The 18,940-nt window shown below is 48.8% G+C and overlaps 1 protein-coding gene across 1 annotated transcript in view; it reads left to right on the forward strand.

Moving 5' to 3' along the window:
* The window catches only part of GART (phosphoribosylglycinamide formyltransferase, phosphoribosylglycinamide synthetase, phosphoribosylaminoimidazole synthetase), a 250,057-nt gene that overhangs the window by 203,251 nt on the left and 27,866 nt on the right, over positions 1-18,940 (forward strand). The window contains exon 19 of the mRNA XM_085621375.1: positions 13,574-13,704. Coding sequence (XP_085477501.1) covers positions 13,574-13,704 — 131 coding nt within the window. The remainder of the gene's footprint in view (positions 1-13,573; positions 13,705-18,940) is intronic.

Raw genomic sequence — 18,940 nt, forward strand, 5'->3', positions numbered from 1 at the left:
GATCAAAGAAGACCCCCAACAATGCCAAAGCTATAGGAGCATTACAATCCTCATCCCCTCAAACCAATTTCCGTCGCCCACAGTTTCATAGGGGCTCCATTACCGCATCCCCAGAGACGCACACAGTTGTTATTAAAGGCAGCAGCAGCAGCACCTCCAGCCTACCAGAGGCTACTTCAGGGGGTTATGTAGAGGGAGTAACGGGGAGTAACAACAGAGGCAGAGGTAAGGGAGGAGCCCTAAGTCAAATGGTGACTTCCTTTCCCTTCCCCTCAACCATTCAACACCTTTCATGGGAAGACTGCATGGGTTCTTACCACAGTGGCTGAACATCACATCAGACCAATGGGTCTTAGATATTGTAGAACAAGGGTATTGCCTAGAGCTCACTGCAACACCACCAAACATACCACCACGACAACACTCCCTTTCCCCACAACATCTGCACCTTTTCAAAGATGAAGTAAAAGTTCAACTTCAAAAATGAGCCCTAGAGCCGATGCTGCACCACCACAAAAACACAGGGGTGTACTCGCTGTATTTTCTAATCCCCAAAAAGGATGGTTCACTCAGGCCCATTCTAGACATGCAGCCTCTCAACTAATTTCATGTCAGAGCATTTCCATATCGTCACACTCCAAGATGTCATACCGCTCCAAAGCACTCAGTGTTTTTCTGTCAGATTCATCAAAAAACAGCGCTAAACGAAGCAGACAACATGACTGCAGTGTACTACCTTCAGAAACAGGGGGACATGCGTTCGCCCCAACCGTCCATATTAGCACAGAACATTTGGCGATGGGCAATACACTACAAAGTACACCTTTTGGCTGATTATATACTGGGAGTGGACAACGACTTTGCAGACCTGCTCAGCAAGATGCAGCAACAAGTCCATGAGGGGGAGTTCCATCCGCAAGTCCTACTCCCTTACTTCCAACATTTGGGGTTCCCGGACATAGAGCTGTTTGCAACCGCTGCCGAAAACGAAAAAATACCCAAACTTCGTCGCCAGATTCCTACAGTCCAAAGGAAATGCGATATGGATGAACTGGTGTGGGATATTTGCCTACACTTTTCTCCTCTCACACTACTTCCCAAAGACATCAATCTTGTAAAACCACATTGTCTGTTACCTTTTCCATTTGCAACACTCAGGCACATTGATTTGCTTGCCGTTAGCTGCAGTTGCAGCATATCTACAAAACAGTGAACAGTCCTGTAATTAAAGCTTTCATGGAGGGACTCGAGTCATCCCTCCCAGACTACCTCCAATCCCATCCTGAAATCTTAATATAGTTCACACAAGGTTGCTGTGGGGCCCTCTTTCAAACCTCTTCATTCTTTTCCTTTGCCATTTCTGCCCTGGAAAGTGGCTTTCCTTGTCCTACGTCCGTCACTGAGACAAGTGAGTGAGATCCAAACATTAACCCTAGAAGATTTTTTTTTCAAAGTACATTCTAATACAGTAGTTCCCTGCACCAATCCAAAGTTCCTACCTAAGGTGGTATCATCTTTTCACCTAAACCAAACCATAGAACTACCAGCGTTCTTTCACATCCAACCACAGTAGCAGAAAGGGCACTTCATACACTGGATGTGAAGAGAGCCTTATTATATTCTATAGAGAGGACGCAAGCTTTTCTGAAAACTCAACAGTTGTTTGTGGCCTTCTCAAAACCCTGTAGAGCAGGGGTCTCCAACCTTTTCTGTAGTGAGAGCTACGTCTGATCAGAGAAAATAATCATGAGCTGCTGAAGCTAAACAACCTGCGTATTGTTACCAGACACCCCCACGCCCAGCTTCACTGACTTTAAGCCTAATGTCCATAGAGCCACATACTGTGGTTTGAACAAAATACTTCGGGGCACTATGACAGGGCTGCCATGTGTGTCAGGACACCCCCGCGCCGCACGGCCACCAGCTGTGTGTGTGCCCCTCGCCCTCTGCTACCCGTAGCCTCGTTGGGACTGCCTCTCTGCTCCCAGACCCTCCGCAGCATTTCTCGAGCGTGTGTTGTACTATTTGTGTGAATTTCCTGTGTAACATTGTGTTCGAGGCATATGAGCTGCAGATTGTACACTTAGCATAGGTCGCCATCTGGTGTTGGGCCCGGATGTTTGAAGTTTGTTTTTCTTCTTGGACAGTCTTTGGAAGTCACGAGTTTGGTGACTCCTCCTTCGGTCCGTACTGCGCATGGGCTTCGGCTCCATCATCAGATTGTTTTTTTCCGCCATCGGGCTCGGATGTGATACTTCGTGCTCCGGCTTCGAACTTCTACGGTTCCAGCCTCGACGGAAAATCCTCGATTCTTCGAGTTCCTTCATCATCTTCATCTCTCGAAGCGGCACTTTTCTCCATCCCGTACATCGACACCGGCCTTCGGGCCCTCCGCGACTCCGGTCCCGGCCGATGGAAAGGACTCCGTTCAAAAAGTGCCCAAAATGTGGGTCTAAATTTCCCCACACCGACCTCCATCAGGTGTGTAACCTTTGCCTCTCTCCGGAACACGAGGCTAGAGACTGCCCCGCCTGCAAGTCTTTTCGATCGAAGAAGACCATCCGAGATCGAAGAGCTCGACGCACCATGGCGCACTCATCCTCGGCAGCTCCACCGGACATCTTCGGAGACGATGCCGAAGCTTCGGGGCAAACACACACCGAGCAGGAGGAAGACGTCGTCAGCGCTTCCGAGGCCGACGACTCCGACGTGGAGGACGTTACACCAGCGCAGCGGGCCGTGAGTACTATGCCCCCTCCCACCCCCGCGCCGAAAACCAAAGAGACTCAGGTTACTCCCTCGCCTGCCGGCCTGGGCAAAACCAAAACCAAAACTTCGATCACCCCACCTTCGGGCCCGGTGTCGAAGCACCCAAAGTCTCATGGCAGCTCGGGATCGAGCCAGCCGACACCCGGTGCCGAAAAACAGCATCCGGCACCGAAGACTGCAAAATCCAGCTCGACTCCAAAACCACCGGTGCCGAAGCCTGGACAGTCGGTGCCGACCAAACACAAACACAAATCTGTCGGCACCGACGCTCCGGCGCCGAAACATCATTCGACGCCGAAACACCCGGAGACCTCAAAAAAGCATGGCGCACACAGACCATCGAAACCCCCGGTTCCGAAATCACCGGTGCCGACAGACGACTCGACACCGTTGGCTCTGTTTACACCAGACCCTTTACAAAAGACTTTGTCCAAAGATCCAAAGACTGGGCTTTTGACTATAACTACCAAGAAAAGACGCCTTGATGCTCCGGCTCCTCCTCCTCCACCCAAAAGGAAGGACTCTGCTACTTCTCCCCTCAGAGTGCCCTCCCCACCACCGCCTCCCCTACCCACTCCACCTCCCCCACCGCCTCCACCTCACAGGTCTCCGCCACCTTTACCTCACTACGATCCGGCCCCATCCCCAGATCCGGATGATGGGGATCCGGACAATTACCCGGCGGACGCCCCAATGGATCCCACTCCACCAGGGACCCCAGATCCATGGGAGGATTACAATAACCCTGATATACCCAATGTACCTCAGGACGACCTATACCCATCAAGGCCGTCTCCTCCAGAGGACTCCTTAGGGTTTCATCATTTAGTGCAGAGAGCAGCACACTACCATGGGGTGGACATGCACAGTGAACCAGTAGAAGAAGACTTCCTACTGGATACATTTGATATACAAGACAAATCTACTTCCATTTTACCCATGCTTAAGGGTGTCACCAAGCACGCTACAGAGGTGTTCAAAGACCCTGTCAGAGCCAGAGTACTGAACCCTAGAATAGAGAAGAAGTACAAGGCGGCACCCACAGACCCTGCTTACATCAAGGGCCCTGCTCCCCTAGATTCCCTAGTTGTCTCCACAGCTAGAAAGCGGGCTAACTCCCAATCCTCAGGAGATACCCACCGCCAGACAAAGAATCTAAACTTCTGGACGCGTCTGGTAAACGCACCGCCTCCCAAGCTGCAAACATGTGGCGCATTGCAAACACACAAGCACTGCTTGCGCGATATGATAGAGCACACTATGACGAACTAGAGGCTCTTATGCAGCACCTTCCAGAAAAATACAAGCACAAGGCTCATGACCTCATACAGGAGGGTAAACTAATCACAAACACCTCCATTAAGTGTGCCCTCGATGCAGCCGACACTGCTTCTAGGGCCATAAATACCAGTGTCCTGCTTCGTCGCCACGCCTGGCTCAGGATCTCAGGGTTCAAACCTGAAGTCCAGGCATCCATACTCAATCACCCCTTTGACCAGGAAACACTCTTTGGGCCAAAGGTAGACGAAGCGCTCGAAAAGATGAAGAAAGACACAGACACAGCAAAGTCTATGGGGGCACTCCAAACACAAGCCTCCAAACGTTCCTTTCGACGCTCGTCCTTTCGTGGCACAGGTAGAGGCTCCTCCACCGATAACGCCTCTACCTCCTACAAGTCCCCTCCTCAAAATACCTTTTCAAAGGGCAATCAGAGAGGTGGTTACAGGGGTAACAACAATAAGGGCAGGGGCAAAACCAACAACACCCGTTCTGCCACCCCCCCCGCACAATGACTCCCCTCCGCTCCCCCCAGACCATTCCACTCCGGTCGGGGGCAGACTACAAAACTTTATCCACGTATGGGAGTCCATAACATCGGACAAATGGGTGACCCAAATTATTCGGTCAGGGTACTGTCTAGAGCTAACATCTACCCCACCCAATATCCCACCAAGGCACCGTCCAATGTCTCAAGAACATTCCACACTGCTCAAACAAGAGGTACTTTCACTCCTGCAAAAACATGCTATAGAGCAGGTCCCCCTCAACCAACGAAATCTAGGGGTCTACTCTCTATATTTCTTAATACCAAAGAGAGACGAGACCCTCAGACCCATTCTGGACCTCCGGCCTCTAAATGCCTACATACACTCAGACCATTTTCACATGGTCACTCTACAACAAGTCCTCCCACTCCTCTGCCAGGGAGACTTTCTCACAACCTTGGATCTGAAAGACGCATACTTTCACATTCCAATACACCCCTCTCACAGGAAATACCTCAGGTTCGTGGTGGACGGGCAACATTACCAATTCACGGTTCTCCCCTTCGGGGTCACCACCGCACCACGGGTGTTTACCAAATGCCTAGCAGTAGTAGCAGCACACCTCAGACGTCAACATATTCACGTCTTCCCTTACCTAGACGACTGGCTGATAAAAGCCGCGTCCTACCACCAATGTGTGCAGCATACAAACAGCACCATCCAACTGCTCCACCAGCTAGGCTTCACGGTGAACTACCAAAAGTCCCACCTCATACCATCTCACACAAAGCAATACCTCGGGGCCACTATAGACACCTCCAAGGGTATTGCCTATCCAAACTCAGCCAGAATCACAAGCATTCAAGCCTTACGCAAAACATTCCTTCCTCAGCACTCTCTTCCAGCAAGAGTGTTTATGAAGCTCATAGGAATGATGGCGTCTTGCATTTTCATAGTGCCCCATGCAAGACTCCACATGCGTCCACTTCAAGAGTGCCTAGCACAACAGTGGAACCAGGCCCAGGGTCAGCTGACGGATCTGGTGTTGGTGGACGGCCGCACACATCACTCTCTGCAGTGGTGGAACACCACAAACCTTTCCAAAGGGCGGCCGTTCCTGGACCCGGTTCCTCAAGTGACTCTAACAGCGGACGCATCGCTCTCCGGCTGGGGAGCGCACCTTCTACACCTCACCATGCAAGGTCTATGGACGCCACAGCAAAAATCGCTCCACATCAACCATCTGGAGCTCTTGGCGATCTTTCTAGCCCTAAAATCTTTCCAAAAACAGATTTCGGGCAAAGCAGTCCTCATTCGCACAGACAATATGACTGCAATGTATTATATCCAAAAACAGGGAGGGACACACTCTCCCCAGCTCTCCCGCTTAGCCCAGAGCATATGGAGATGGGCAATTCCTCAAAACATCTTTCTCCTGGCACAGCACGTTCCAGGCGTACAAAACACCATGGCAGATCTGCTCAGCAGACAAACGCAACAAATACACGAATGGGAACTGCATCCACAAGTTCTTCACCCATTCTTCCAACAGTGGGGGCATCCTCAGATAGACCTCTTCGCCACCCACGAAAACAAAAAATGCCCAAGCTTCGCCGCCAGATACCCACACCCATTGTCCAAGGGCAATGCGATATGGATGAACTGGTCAGGCAGATTTGCATACGCCTTTCCACCTCTCCCACTAATTCCATTAGTGGTCAGGAAGCTACAACAGCACTCCCTCACACTCATTCTGGTAGCTCCGACGTGGGCCAGGCAGCCGTGGTACACCACGCTACTACAACTGTCAGTGGTACCACATCAAAAACTGCACCTATCCCCATGCCTCCTAACCCAGAACCATGGAGAAATCAGGCACCCGGACCCAGCTCAGCTCAACCTGGCGATCTGGCTCCTGAAATCCTAGAATTCGGATACCTTAACCTTCCCCCTGATTGTATGAACATCATCATGGAAGCCAGACGTCCTACCACTAGAGCATGCTATGCCGCAAAGTGGAAAACATTTGTAATTTACTGCCGCAACAATACAATCAACCCTCTAGATGCATCCATACAGCACATCATCTGCTATCTGCTCCATCTTCACAGGTGTAACCTGGCATATTCATCCATACGCCTACACCTAGCAGCGATCGCTGCTTATCTACAAAACAGGCAGCATTTATCACTCTTCAGAGTGCCCGCTATTAAAGCCTTCATGGAAGGCCTTAAACGAGTAATTCCTCCCAGGGCACCACCTTCCCCTGTATGGAATCTAAATTTAGTTCTTACACGACTAATGGGTCCGCCCTTCGAACCAATGCACAAATGTGAGCTACAGTTTCTCACCTGGAAAACAGCTTTCCTTGTAGCTATCACTTCCCTTAGAAGGGTTGGTGAAATACAAGCGTTCACCATACAGGAACCCTACATACAAATGCATCACAGCAAGGTCATACTTCGCACAAATCCGAAGTTTCTGCCCAAAGTCATTTCCCCCTTCCACCTCAATCAATCAGTGGAATTACCTGTCTTCTTCTCGCAACCCCAATCTGTTGCAGAAAGGGCCTTACACACACTTGATGTAAAAAGGGCGTTGCTATACTACATACAAAGAACGCAACCCTTCAGGAAGACTAAACAATTGTTCGTTTCCTTCTCTCCACCACATAAAGGCAACCCCATTTCAAAATCGGGGATAGCTAGGTGGATTGTAAAATGCATACAAATTTGCTATCAAAAGGCAAAGAGAACATTATCTGTTCCCCCTAAAGCCCACTCTACAAGAAAGTTAGGGGCTTCTATGGCTTTTCTAGGGAATATACCCTTAGATGACATCTGCAAGGCAGCCACATGGTCTACACCGCACACCTTCACAAAACACTACTGTGTAGATGTGCATTCCAAGCAGCAAGCTAGGGTGGGCCAGGCTGTACTAAAGACACTTTTTCAAACAGCTGCAACGGATACCGGTGGTCGCCGCTAAGGTTGGGTACTGCTATATAATCTATGCTAAGTGTACAATCTGCAGCTCATATGCCTCGAACGGAATATGCTACTTACCAGTATGCATCTGTTCTTGGCATGTAGAGCTGCAGAGTTGTACACGCCCACCCGCCTCCCCGGCTACCTGTATCCGTTCCAGTACATCTTATTTAGATACAACACATGGGTTTCTCACTGTTATTACTACGCTCCATCATTTCCCTGTTGGCGAAAAACAATCTGAGGATGGAGCCGAAGCCCATGCGCAGTACGGACCGAAGGAGGAGTCACCAAACTCGTGACTTCCAAAGACTGTCCAAGAAGAAAAACAAACTGCAAACATCCGGGCCCAACACCAGATGGCGACCTATGCTAAGTGTACAACTCTGCAGCTCTACATGCCAAGAACAGATGCATACTGGTAAGTAGCATATTCCTTATTTCCTCCTTTAACTGCTTTTATTTCCTTTCTGTATTGTGCCACTGCCAGGCTTCTTTGCTGTTGTGTCCCCCTGTGCCTGCCCCGCTCCCCGCCGCCGCCGTCCAAGCGGCCACGCCCCCTTTTGTTTTGTGCCCTCCCAGCTGCTCCTCCCTCCCTCCCACTTGGCCATAAATGGCGACCGCGCTGCGCAGGTGAGTGTGACCTGTCCCAGGACACCCCCGCGCCGCACGGCCACCAGCTGTGTGTGTGCCCCTCGCCCTCTGCTGCCCGCAGCCTCGTTGGGACTGCCTCTCTGCTCCCAGACCCTCCGCAGCATTTCTCGAGCGTGTGTTGTACTATATGTGTGAATTCCCTGTGTAACATTGTTTATTTCCTCCTTTAACTGCTTTTATTTCCTTTCTGTATTGTGCCACTGCCAGGCTTCTTTGCTGTTGTGTCTCCCTGTGCCCGCCCCACTCCCCGCTTCCTGCCGCCGTCCAAGCGGCCACGCCCCCTTTTGTTTTGTGCCCTCCCCGCTCCCGCCTCCCAGCTGCAACTCCCTCCCTCCCACTTGGCCATAAATGGCGACCGCGCGGCGCAGGTGAGTGTGACCTGTCCCAGGACACCCCCGCGCCGCATGGCCACCAGCTCTGTGTGTGCCCCTCGCCCTCTGCTGCCCGCAGCCTCGTTGGGACTGCCTCTCTGCTCCCAGACCCTCCGCAGCATTTCTCGAGCGTGTGTTGTACTATTTGTGTGAATTCCCTGTGTAACATTGTTTATTTCCTCCTTTAACTGCTTTTATTTCCTTTCTGTATTGTGCCACTGCCAGGCTTCTTTGCTGTTGTGTCCCCCTGTCCCCGCCCCGCTCCCCGCTTCCCGCTGCCGTCCAAGCGGCCACGCCCCCTTTTGTTTTGTGCCCTCCCCGCTCCCGCCTCCCAGCTGCTCCTCCCTCCCACTTCGCCATAAATGGCGACCGCGCGTACGCGCAGCGGGAGCGCCGATTGTGCGCCGAAGGCGCGCCAAAGATAAGCCCGTCTGCGCCTGGACCACGCCCAGCGCCAGAACCCCTGTTCCCCACCGAAGGTAGACGACCCGACAGACCTAAGACGCCGCCGTCCTCAACGCACTCAATGCCGGCCAGAACCCCGCCTGCTGCCGGGCCGCCCCGAAACGCTTCCACGGACCCTTCACCTGCACAACCTGCAAGTTTACCTGCCTCCGAACATGTACCGCGCCCGCCAAGCCAAATCCCAGCAGCGACCTCAAGTGCATCCTGCTCAACACCCGCTCCGTCCACAGACACGCCGTCGAACTCTGGAACCTCCTCGACACAACATCACCAGACGTCGCCTTCCTCACTGAAACATGGATGAACGCCTCCTCAGCCCCCGACATCGCCATCGCCATCCCAGATGGATACAAGATCATCAGGAAGGACCGCGTCAACCAGACCGGAGGAGGCATCGCCATCGTCCACAAGAACACCATCCGCATTACGACTGACGCCGACGACACCCACACCGCCGCCGAACACCTCCACTTCCAGATCCTCACTGACCCAAAGACGACCCTCAGAGGAACCCTCATCTACAGACCCCCGGGACCGCGCACACAATTCAGCGAAGACATCACAGACTTCATCAGCCCACACGCCCTCCACTCCGCCGACTACATCCTCCTAGGGGACCTCAACTTCCACCTGGAGAACAACAAGGACCGCAACACCGTCACCCTGCTGGACAACCTCGCCAACCTCGGACTCAAGCAACTGGTCAACACCCCCGCCCACTACGCCGGCCACACGCTTGACCCCGTCTTCTCATCCAGCAAGCACATCGCCTTCAGCCACTCCACCGAACTTCACTGGACCGACCACAGCTGCGTCCACTTCAGCTTCAGAAAAACCACCACCCACCACCACCCGCAACAGGTTCCTCACAGGAGCTGGAGCAAGATCACCGCCGACCAGCTCACCGCCTCCCTCAGCCAGAACCCACCTGCCAGCACACCGGACCCCAACGAAGCAGCCCGCAACTTCACGCAATGGCTGACCGCCTGCGCCGACGACCTCGCACCACTGAAGAACCCCCCAGAAAACCCAGAAGCAAGAAGGCCCCCTGGTTCACCGAAGAACTCAAGGACTCCAAGAAGACCTGCCGCACCCTCGAGAAAGCCTGGCTCCTCGACCGGACCACTGACAACATGACCGCCCTCAAACACGCGACCCGCAAGCACCACCAACTCATCCGCACCACCAAGAAGAAATCACTGAAGGATCGACTGGACAACAACACCCACGACAGCAAGGAACTCTTCAGCATAGTCAAGGAGTTCTCCAACCCCAGCACCGGCAACAACGACATCACCCCTTCACAAGATCTCTGCGACTCCCTCGCCTCGTTCTTCCACCGTAAGATTGCCGACATCCACAACCGCTTCGACACACCATCCTCGCACCCTACCGTCGAACCAACGCACCCCACTGCCACCCTCCGCACCTGGACCGCAGTGACCACCGAAGACACAGCCCGCACGATGAACACCATCCACTCCGGATCTCCGACTGACCCCTGCCCCCACCACATCTTCAACAAGGCCGACTCCACCATCGCACCCCAACTCCGAGACGTCATCAACACCTCCTTCGACACCGCCACCTTCCCGGAGAGCTGGAAGCATGCCGAGCTCAGCGCCCTACTGAAGAAACCAACAGCGGACCCCACCGACCTCAAGAACTTCCGCCCCATCTCGCTCCTCCCTTTTCCTGCCAAAGTCATCGAGAAGATCGCCAACAGACAGCTTGCCGCCTTCCTCGAGACAAATGGATCCCTCGACCCCTCGCAGTCCGGTTTCAGAGCCAACCACAGCACCGAGACCGCCCTCATCGCAGCCACCGACGACATCCGAGCCCTTCTCGACAACGGGGAAACAGCGGCACTCATCCTCCTGGACCTCTCCGCCGCGTTTGACACTGTCTGCCACCGCACCCTAGTCCAACGCCTCAGCAACACCGGCATCCAAGAGAAGGCACTGAAGTGGATCATCTCGTTCCTAGCTGGAAGAACACAGAGTCCGCCTCCCCCCGTTTCGTTCCGAGGCCACCGAAGTCATCTGCGGCGTCCCGCAAGGATCATCACTCAGCCCCACCCTCTTCAACGTCTACATGAGACCCCTCGCAGCCATCGCACGCCAACACAACCTCAACATCCTCTCCCTCACCAGAGACCCCGACACCGCCAGAACCAGCCTCCACGAAGGGATGAAAGACGTCGCCGAGTGGATGAAGAACAGCCGCTTGAAACTGAACTCAGACAAGACGGAAGTCCTCATCCTTGGACCATCACCCTCCGCCTGGGACGACTCCTGGTGGCCCCCTGCCCTGGGCACCGCCCCCAAGCCGACAGACCACGCACGCAACCTGGGCTTCATCCTGGACTCCTCCCTCTCCATGACCAGACAAGTCAACGCCATCTCCTCTTCATGCTTTCACACCCTCCGCATGCTCCGCAAGATCTTCCGATGGATCCCGATCGAAACCAGGAAGACGGTCACCCAGGCCCTCGTCACCAGCCGGCTGGACTACGGAAACACCCTCTACGCCGGAACCACAGCCAAGCTACAGAAAAGACTACAACGCATCCAGAACGCCTCCGCCCGACTCATCCTAGACATCCCTCGACGCAGCCACATCTCCGGCCACCTGAGGAACCTGCACTGGCTCCCCGTCAACAAGAGGATCACGTTCAGGCTCCTCACCCACGCACACAAGTCTCTCCACAACCTGGGCCCCAAGTACCTCAACGACCGCCTGACCTTCCACACGCCCACCCGCCAGCTACGATCCGCTAGCCTCGCCCTCGCCGCCGTACCACGCATCCGAAGAGCCACCGCCGGAGGCAGATCCTTCTCCTACCTGGCGGCCAAGACATGGAACTCCCTCCCCATCCACCTTTGGCTGACCCAGGACCACCTCGCTTTCAGGAGACAACTCAAGACCTGGCTGTTCGAGCAGTAGCGGCCCCCTTCCCCCAAGCGCCTTGAGACCCTTCCGGGTGAGTAGCGCGCTATACAAGTGATATGATTGATTGATTGATTGGGTCAGTGAGAGTGGCCTTTGGGGATGTATGAACATGTGTGCGTATGAATGGGATGTATTGGTATAGATGACTGAGAGCCTGTGTCGTATGTACCTGCAGCACAGGGCATACCTTTTGCCATATGTGGAACTGTTACATGTATAGCACAAACAATAATTTTTGTAAATGGGAGAAATTTAAAGTGCACAAAAATGTTCTGCAAAAATGTTTACCGTATGCAACATTTTTCTGCACATTGAATTTCTCTCATTTTAAAAAAAATGGCTGTATTTTTCAGTTATGATTCTGGCACTGTCTACTGGGAGTAAGGGGCCTGCTGTTTGCAAATGCGACACTATGAAATGGGAGAAAATTAAAATGAAGAGTTAACATAATCATTAAGGTGACCTTTCATTTTCATTTTCTCCTATTTAAAAGCATTCAGAAACATCATTTTGTTCACAGCACTAATATTGAGCTTACAAGGACTTTTATTTAAGAGGTGAATACCTCAGTGCTTCCATTGTTCACCTCTGTGCCCTAGTGTGGGTCATACATCTGAGAACTACTTATCAGGCCCTGCTATTTGCAGGCTGATGATGATAATGTAAAAGAATCGCAGCCTTTCCTTAACTTTAAAAGGAAAATATGACCTTGTTCTTTTTTAAAGATGAACTCAAGTCTGTGAGCTAATCTGGAGGTTTTCTGGGAGCTCGTGACCAACTGATTGGAGACACCTGCTGTAGAGGGACCTCTATCTCAAAACAAGTACTAGCATAAACATATGCTATGCCAGTGCCAAAAGACAGCTGATGAGGCCTCCAGGGCCACATTCTACTAGGAAACAAGCAGCTACAATGACTTTTTTAGGGAACATTCCAATTGTGGACATTTGTCAGGCTGCTACTTGGTCCCCAACTCACACTTTTAGTAAACACTACTGGGTAGACATTCTAGCAAAACAGCAAGCCCAAGTAGGGCAAGCTGTCCCATGTACACTTTTCCAGATTTCTGCAACATCCCTTGACTAACCATAACCTTACAGGGGAAACTGCTTTCTAGTCGATGCATAGGATGTGTGTGTACAGCTACACATTCCATGAACGGAATATGTTACTAACCATGTACACATCTGTTCGTGGCATGTACTGCTGTAGATTCACATGCGCCACCTGCCTCCCCAGAAGCCATTGACTTTTTTAGATAACACACTTACAATATTCTTTCCATATTACAGGATCATCTCTCTACGCTACGCTTTACTCTTTATCCTGCACCCACTGGATGGGAAAAACTGTCTGAAGATGGAGCCAGTGTTCATGCGCAATACTGCCTAAGGGAGGAGTCACTACACATTGTGAATAAAAACAAGTTGTACACATTTGAGCCTAACACTAGATGGCAGGAGTATGCATAGCATGTGAATCTACAGCACTGCATGCCATGGACAGATATTAACAGAGTAGGTAACATCTTCCTTTTTGTCATGGGAATAACTGTAATTAGGAGCACATTGATGTAGATCTTTACAAAGCCTATGTGTATTATTTTTAGGCACAAATATGGAAGCTCTAATAACCAGCACGAAAGAGCCACTCAGCTCCGCACATATTGCTCTTGTGATTTCTAACAAATCTGGTGTCGAGGGGCTTAGAAAAGCTGAGAGGGCTGGTATTCCAACAAGGGTAAGTGACATTCTTCATTCATTGAGTTTTAGCATTCCTAACTAATATGTTCCTAATTTACTTATGTGTTGTATATTTAATGGCAGTACTTTGAATGCTGGAGACGAAAGTCACATTCACATAGAGAAAAGGTTTTCTGCACACTTTAGATATTTGTTTTAAGTTGCTGTCAAAAGGAATCCGCTACATGTGCATCAAAGCAAATTTTTCTATTAAAGTGACTGTAGGTCAATATTCAGTAATACTTTACCCCTTTCCCCAACATAAGAGAACATGATCCAATAGCAGTACCAGTACCAGCGTGGAAAGGAGATACATAATAATGCTAATCCCAAAGTTCAAGACTTAGGCTGGGTGTCTATTCCACCCCTTGCCATCCAGACATAAGAGGGTTTGTCACATAGTCAGGTGAAAATTTTCAAGTTCCTCAAACATGGAGGACGTTATAAATCCCTGCTGTCTGTGACTATATGGGAAAACAAAGGTAGCTATACAGGTACAAATTTATTGCTGCAGTCAGTACGAGTCTCTCCATCACTTCGCAACAGCCTCTACTGTTAAAATGACCACGTTTCCTTTGAATGGCTAGTAATCTTCCTCTAAGGTCTTGCAGAGAGCAACAACTGGTAAGTTAGTTTTCAGCTTACTTTGTTTAGTTCATATAACTAAGTCGGTTTAATGACAAATAGTGGTAACTCCAGATCTACTGGGACATGAATTCCTCACTAATTTCTTATAGTAGTATGCCCCTATTTACAGAAACTGCACAAATTACAACTGGCCTACCATGTGTTCCCATGTGTTGGTGCGCTCTGCTCTCCACACTACACCATGCATTGCACAGGTGTATTAAAAAATCGGATTTCTTATCCTGTCTAAAAATCAGTATCACCTGACATGACTTTAAATGCAGTTTCTCTATGTTGCCCCGCCTAGGTACTGTCTATGTATTCCCACACAGTGCGCTGGATTGCTTTCTCCAGAGTACTTTTCCATCTTTGCCTATACTTCCACCTTAGCTCAGCAGGAGGTTTGTTAATGAGTTTGAAAATGTAGGCCACTTAACGTTTTGTTTATAAAAAGTAGCTGTTGATGTTTCTAAAGGTAAACTGTCTCTAGTGGCCGTGGCGCGTGACACATATTGAGGGATGCATTATCCAGTGACACAGCTGTTGGTAGTTAAACTGTTCTCCCTAGCTACACTTGTTGCCTGCAGTCCTAAACTATTCTAACATTCTAACGTTTTCCACTAAGAACATATCACAGCAGTCATCCTCTTCATGCCTTCTAAGCTGAATGTCTGCCTGGCAGGCAAAACATTTGGTTTAAAATGTATTTGGGTTTAACATGGGAAAATAGTTAGCAAAGTATTTGCTGCCACTGTGTACCAGGCATCTAGAAGTGTCCTGTTGATCTGGCTGCAGTACATCTTGGGAGTGTGTGTTCCTATATTGTAGCAAGAGCACATTAAATAGGGCTATTGTAGCTACCAACTCCAGCATTTGAATTTGAATGCGGTCTGAAACACGGGGGCATTCTTATTACAGCCTCTGCAGTCTGTTACAAAGAACAAATACGAATCCTCAGCCCGGTACTCCTTGCTTGCATGAACCAAGATTACCTTATCTAGGAAGAAAAGCCAAATCTTTGGCCATATCTGCCAGTGTCCTAGACTTCACTTTTCCTAGTTGACTGATGTATCTTACCATGTATATATGATCGAGGAGGGCTGTGCTGACATCCATGGTGAGGCTTCTAATGCAATAGAGTCCCCCAAGAGCTCCAGATTATTGATTTGGAGGTCCAGGTTGCTTTCTGACCACCTTTCTCCTTCTGTTATTTCTCCAGAATGAGTACCCTACTCGAGATGGCTGGCATTCGACTAGATAAACAAGTCAGGTGCCTGATACAGCCTTGCCATGCTAGGCCTTCAAATGTTCCAGGCACCATTCCAACCAACATTACAGCTCCATCCATTATCAATTTGGAAACATTTTGAGTAAATTATGCCTTTCCGAAGATGAGATCCCTTCAGTGACTGGAAAGCCTTGTAACGAAGAGACCCTGGGGAAAAAAACATGAATCGATGAGTCCAACATTCTAACTGTTGGAACAAAATCTTATCCTTCGCATTAACTCTTCACAACACTCACTTGATTATCCTGATTTTCTGATGTGGAAGCTACATCATTGATACCTTGGAGTCAGCAACAACTCCTAGGTATAGCATGGATAGATCCAGTGAGAGGACCAATTGTTTGCATTTATGATAAAGCCCTCAACCAGTAGTTTGATTTGAGTGCTGTATCAAACTCGTTTGATACTGCACAATGAAAAGGATATAGTCTAAATCAGGCTTCAACGGGTAGTGAGTGAGCTACTGGTAGTTCTCCTGTTACCTGTAAGTGGTTCTCCTGTGTATGATCCATCCAACTAAATTTGTAGCTGTTTCTTGTTTTATTTAATAAGTGTGTGCCAAAACTGAAGAATGTATTAGAGATGAACATGTGTGTGATTTTAGAAGGCAGAAGCCGATGTTTGGAGAAAAATAGTTGCTATGGCATTTGAATTTCCAGTTCCACTCAACCAGTCCAACCACTGAGTTGGGGTAACAACTTGACACCGCAGGATGAATTTGTGCTTTCCAAAGACACATTTTAAGTTATGTTTATATTTAAAACTGGTATTAGAGTGATAAAGCTTCCTTCATTTGGATTCTTAAATTCATTGTGGGTTTGGACACACTCTTTGGAATCATGAGGCGACTGGCCTTTCTTTTGGAAACTATGGAAATTTACCAAGACAGTGGAGCACTCCATGCCTCTCACCCCGCCTTCATGAAATCCTCTGATCGAAAATCCTGTTAGTGGATTATTGTGCCTTGTCTGAGGACCTAACTTTTATCACAAATTTGCCTAAATCTTTCATAAATAGCTTCCCAAAAAAGCAGCCTTACTCCAGTGGTGATAGCCAGTTTACCCAGTTTAGGGTCCAACTTAATGAGTAGCAACCATCTCCTCTTGTTGATTTACTTCGTCTGCCACAAAATTTGAGCTTTCCCTTCGTGAGCTTTTCTGCCAAAACCAATGGCTACATTGAGGCACTGTCCAATGGATATCTAACTTCAAGATGACTTTGCCAGATACAGCCTTTAACCTTGACCCGCTGGAGGATTTTGACTTCTTTTCAGAGACCGAGGGCCTGATTTTGAGTTTGGCAGACAGGCTGCTCCATCACAAACATGACGGATATCATGTCAGCCATATTACAAATGGAATAGGATATAATGCACTTGTAATACAGCGGACAGGATATCCTTCACGTTTGTGAAATAGTAACCCATCTGCCGAACTCTAAATCACTCCATAGTCAGAAGGTAAAATCTTTGACTTGGTCAGCCTGCTTGGTGTATCTGAACTCTGCTATATCGCTGTCTGTATGATATTGCACTTAGGTCCCGGTTAACGACACAAACGGTGGCTTCCTAATGGTGCTTTACTTTTTTCTTTCTACTTGTACCCCTAGAACTTTAAAACATCATCTACCCAGTTCTCCTTATTGGATGTTGGTAGTTTTTGTGTAATTTTTCTTTATATTTCTTTTCTCATTTTTGAAATTTTGAAACTTTTGTAGTTTTGTGTTTTGACATTTAAAAATGTTTTAGGTCTGCTACATACTTTACACACTCCCTTAATTTAGGCCTGTCTGGTCTGTGCAGTAGCTATCAGAGGGTTGAGTCCAGGTTTATTTATTGACATTTATGTTGGACTTGACAAGATTGTGGACTTATAGTTGGGGAGAATGGGATTCCTTTCCAAGTATTAACTTATTAATGTAGCAATATCTTGAATATATACACTGTTGTAGCAGCTATGCGTCTAAGAAGCCTTAAGTTTGAGGAAAAATAAATGTACATCTTTTGACCCTCAGAAGATTTTCAAAACTGATACTAGTATAGCATATGCTGGAATTGCACACGTGGCCCATGTGATATTAAACATGTTTTGGCACTGTAATCTGTTCTTCAGTTTCAGTTTTGGTCATACTTTGCCAGTCTTTTATTTTCCATTTATACTAGTTGGCTATGGCTGGAAACATTGGAAGTTTGAAATGTAGTTAATTCAGTGCAAATTGTGTTGATTTGCATTATGTTTGCTTGAATGTTGATCCTAAGGAAGAGAAACAAACTGTCTACATTAGATATCGACTTGTATGTTGAAGATATGACCATCAAAGTGTCAGTATAAGAGATTAGATTAGGCCTGAGCAGTGAATTCCGTTCGCGGAGCTTTTCGCGCTCCACGGAGCTTGTGGCGTTCTGAAAAACTCGCGGAGTGTAGTTTTTTTCCTCGCTTGGGCTCGCCAGCGGTAAATTCGCGTGCGAGGAAAATCCATTTAGATTTTTTCTACGCTGATGGTCTATGCCGCTCGAGTAGAACTTCTTCTTGAGTGGCAGAAAGAAGCAGCGCCCTCTTGCGCTGCGCATGATGCCGTTAGTGCTGATTTTACAGCACGGGACCAACACCCTTCGCTAGTAATCAGTGCAAACGGTACAAGGTAATGTACTCCGCCGCTCGCAGAACTCCGCGCAGGTTGGTGGAGATTTTTTGTCTCTTCGCGCTGTTCCGCGTAGTGGAATCCTGTGAACTCTGCCCAGGCCTAATTATGATTTGTGAGAAAATGGCTCTGCATATACTGTTCCCTAATAGGTACAGGGTGTACAGAGTCCACAGTCCCCCAGGGTTTGACAGAGGTTAAAGTTAGATATAACCTTACTCTCTAAAGTGGTAGCTTGGTCGAGCAGTAAGGCAGTACAAGAGGACAATGTAAAGCATTTGTTGTACACACTCAGTCAGCAAATGGTCTCACACACTCAATAACTGAACTCTAGGCTAATGATTTATATATAATGGATTTAAAATATACTTTCTCAGCATGAGATGTTTCATATAAATACTTTTGCAATATGCAATTGGCTTTTGTAAACAGTTACAAGTGGTTGCAATAGGCAACTCTATTTTAAACACAACAATGCATTGAGCTCAATGATAAATTCAAGTTATTTGTAACAGATTACTTTTTAGATTACTTTTGGAATTCCAGGACTGGATCCTAGATTCAGTCCTGGGTCAGTATTCAGAATCAAGTGATGAAAGTCGACTTAAGTACTGTAATGATTTGTAAACAATATTTAGCTATTTTAAAAGTTGACACTTAGAAAATATTTCAGAGAAAC

The sequence above is a fragment of the Triturus cristatus genome, chromosome 8 (genome assembly GCF_964204655.1).
Source record: "Triturus cristatus chromosome 8, aTriCri1.1, whole genome shotgun sequence".
NCBI lineage: Eukaryota > Metazoa > Chordata > Amphibia > Caudata > Salamandridae > Triturus > Triturus cristatus.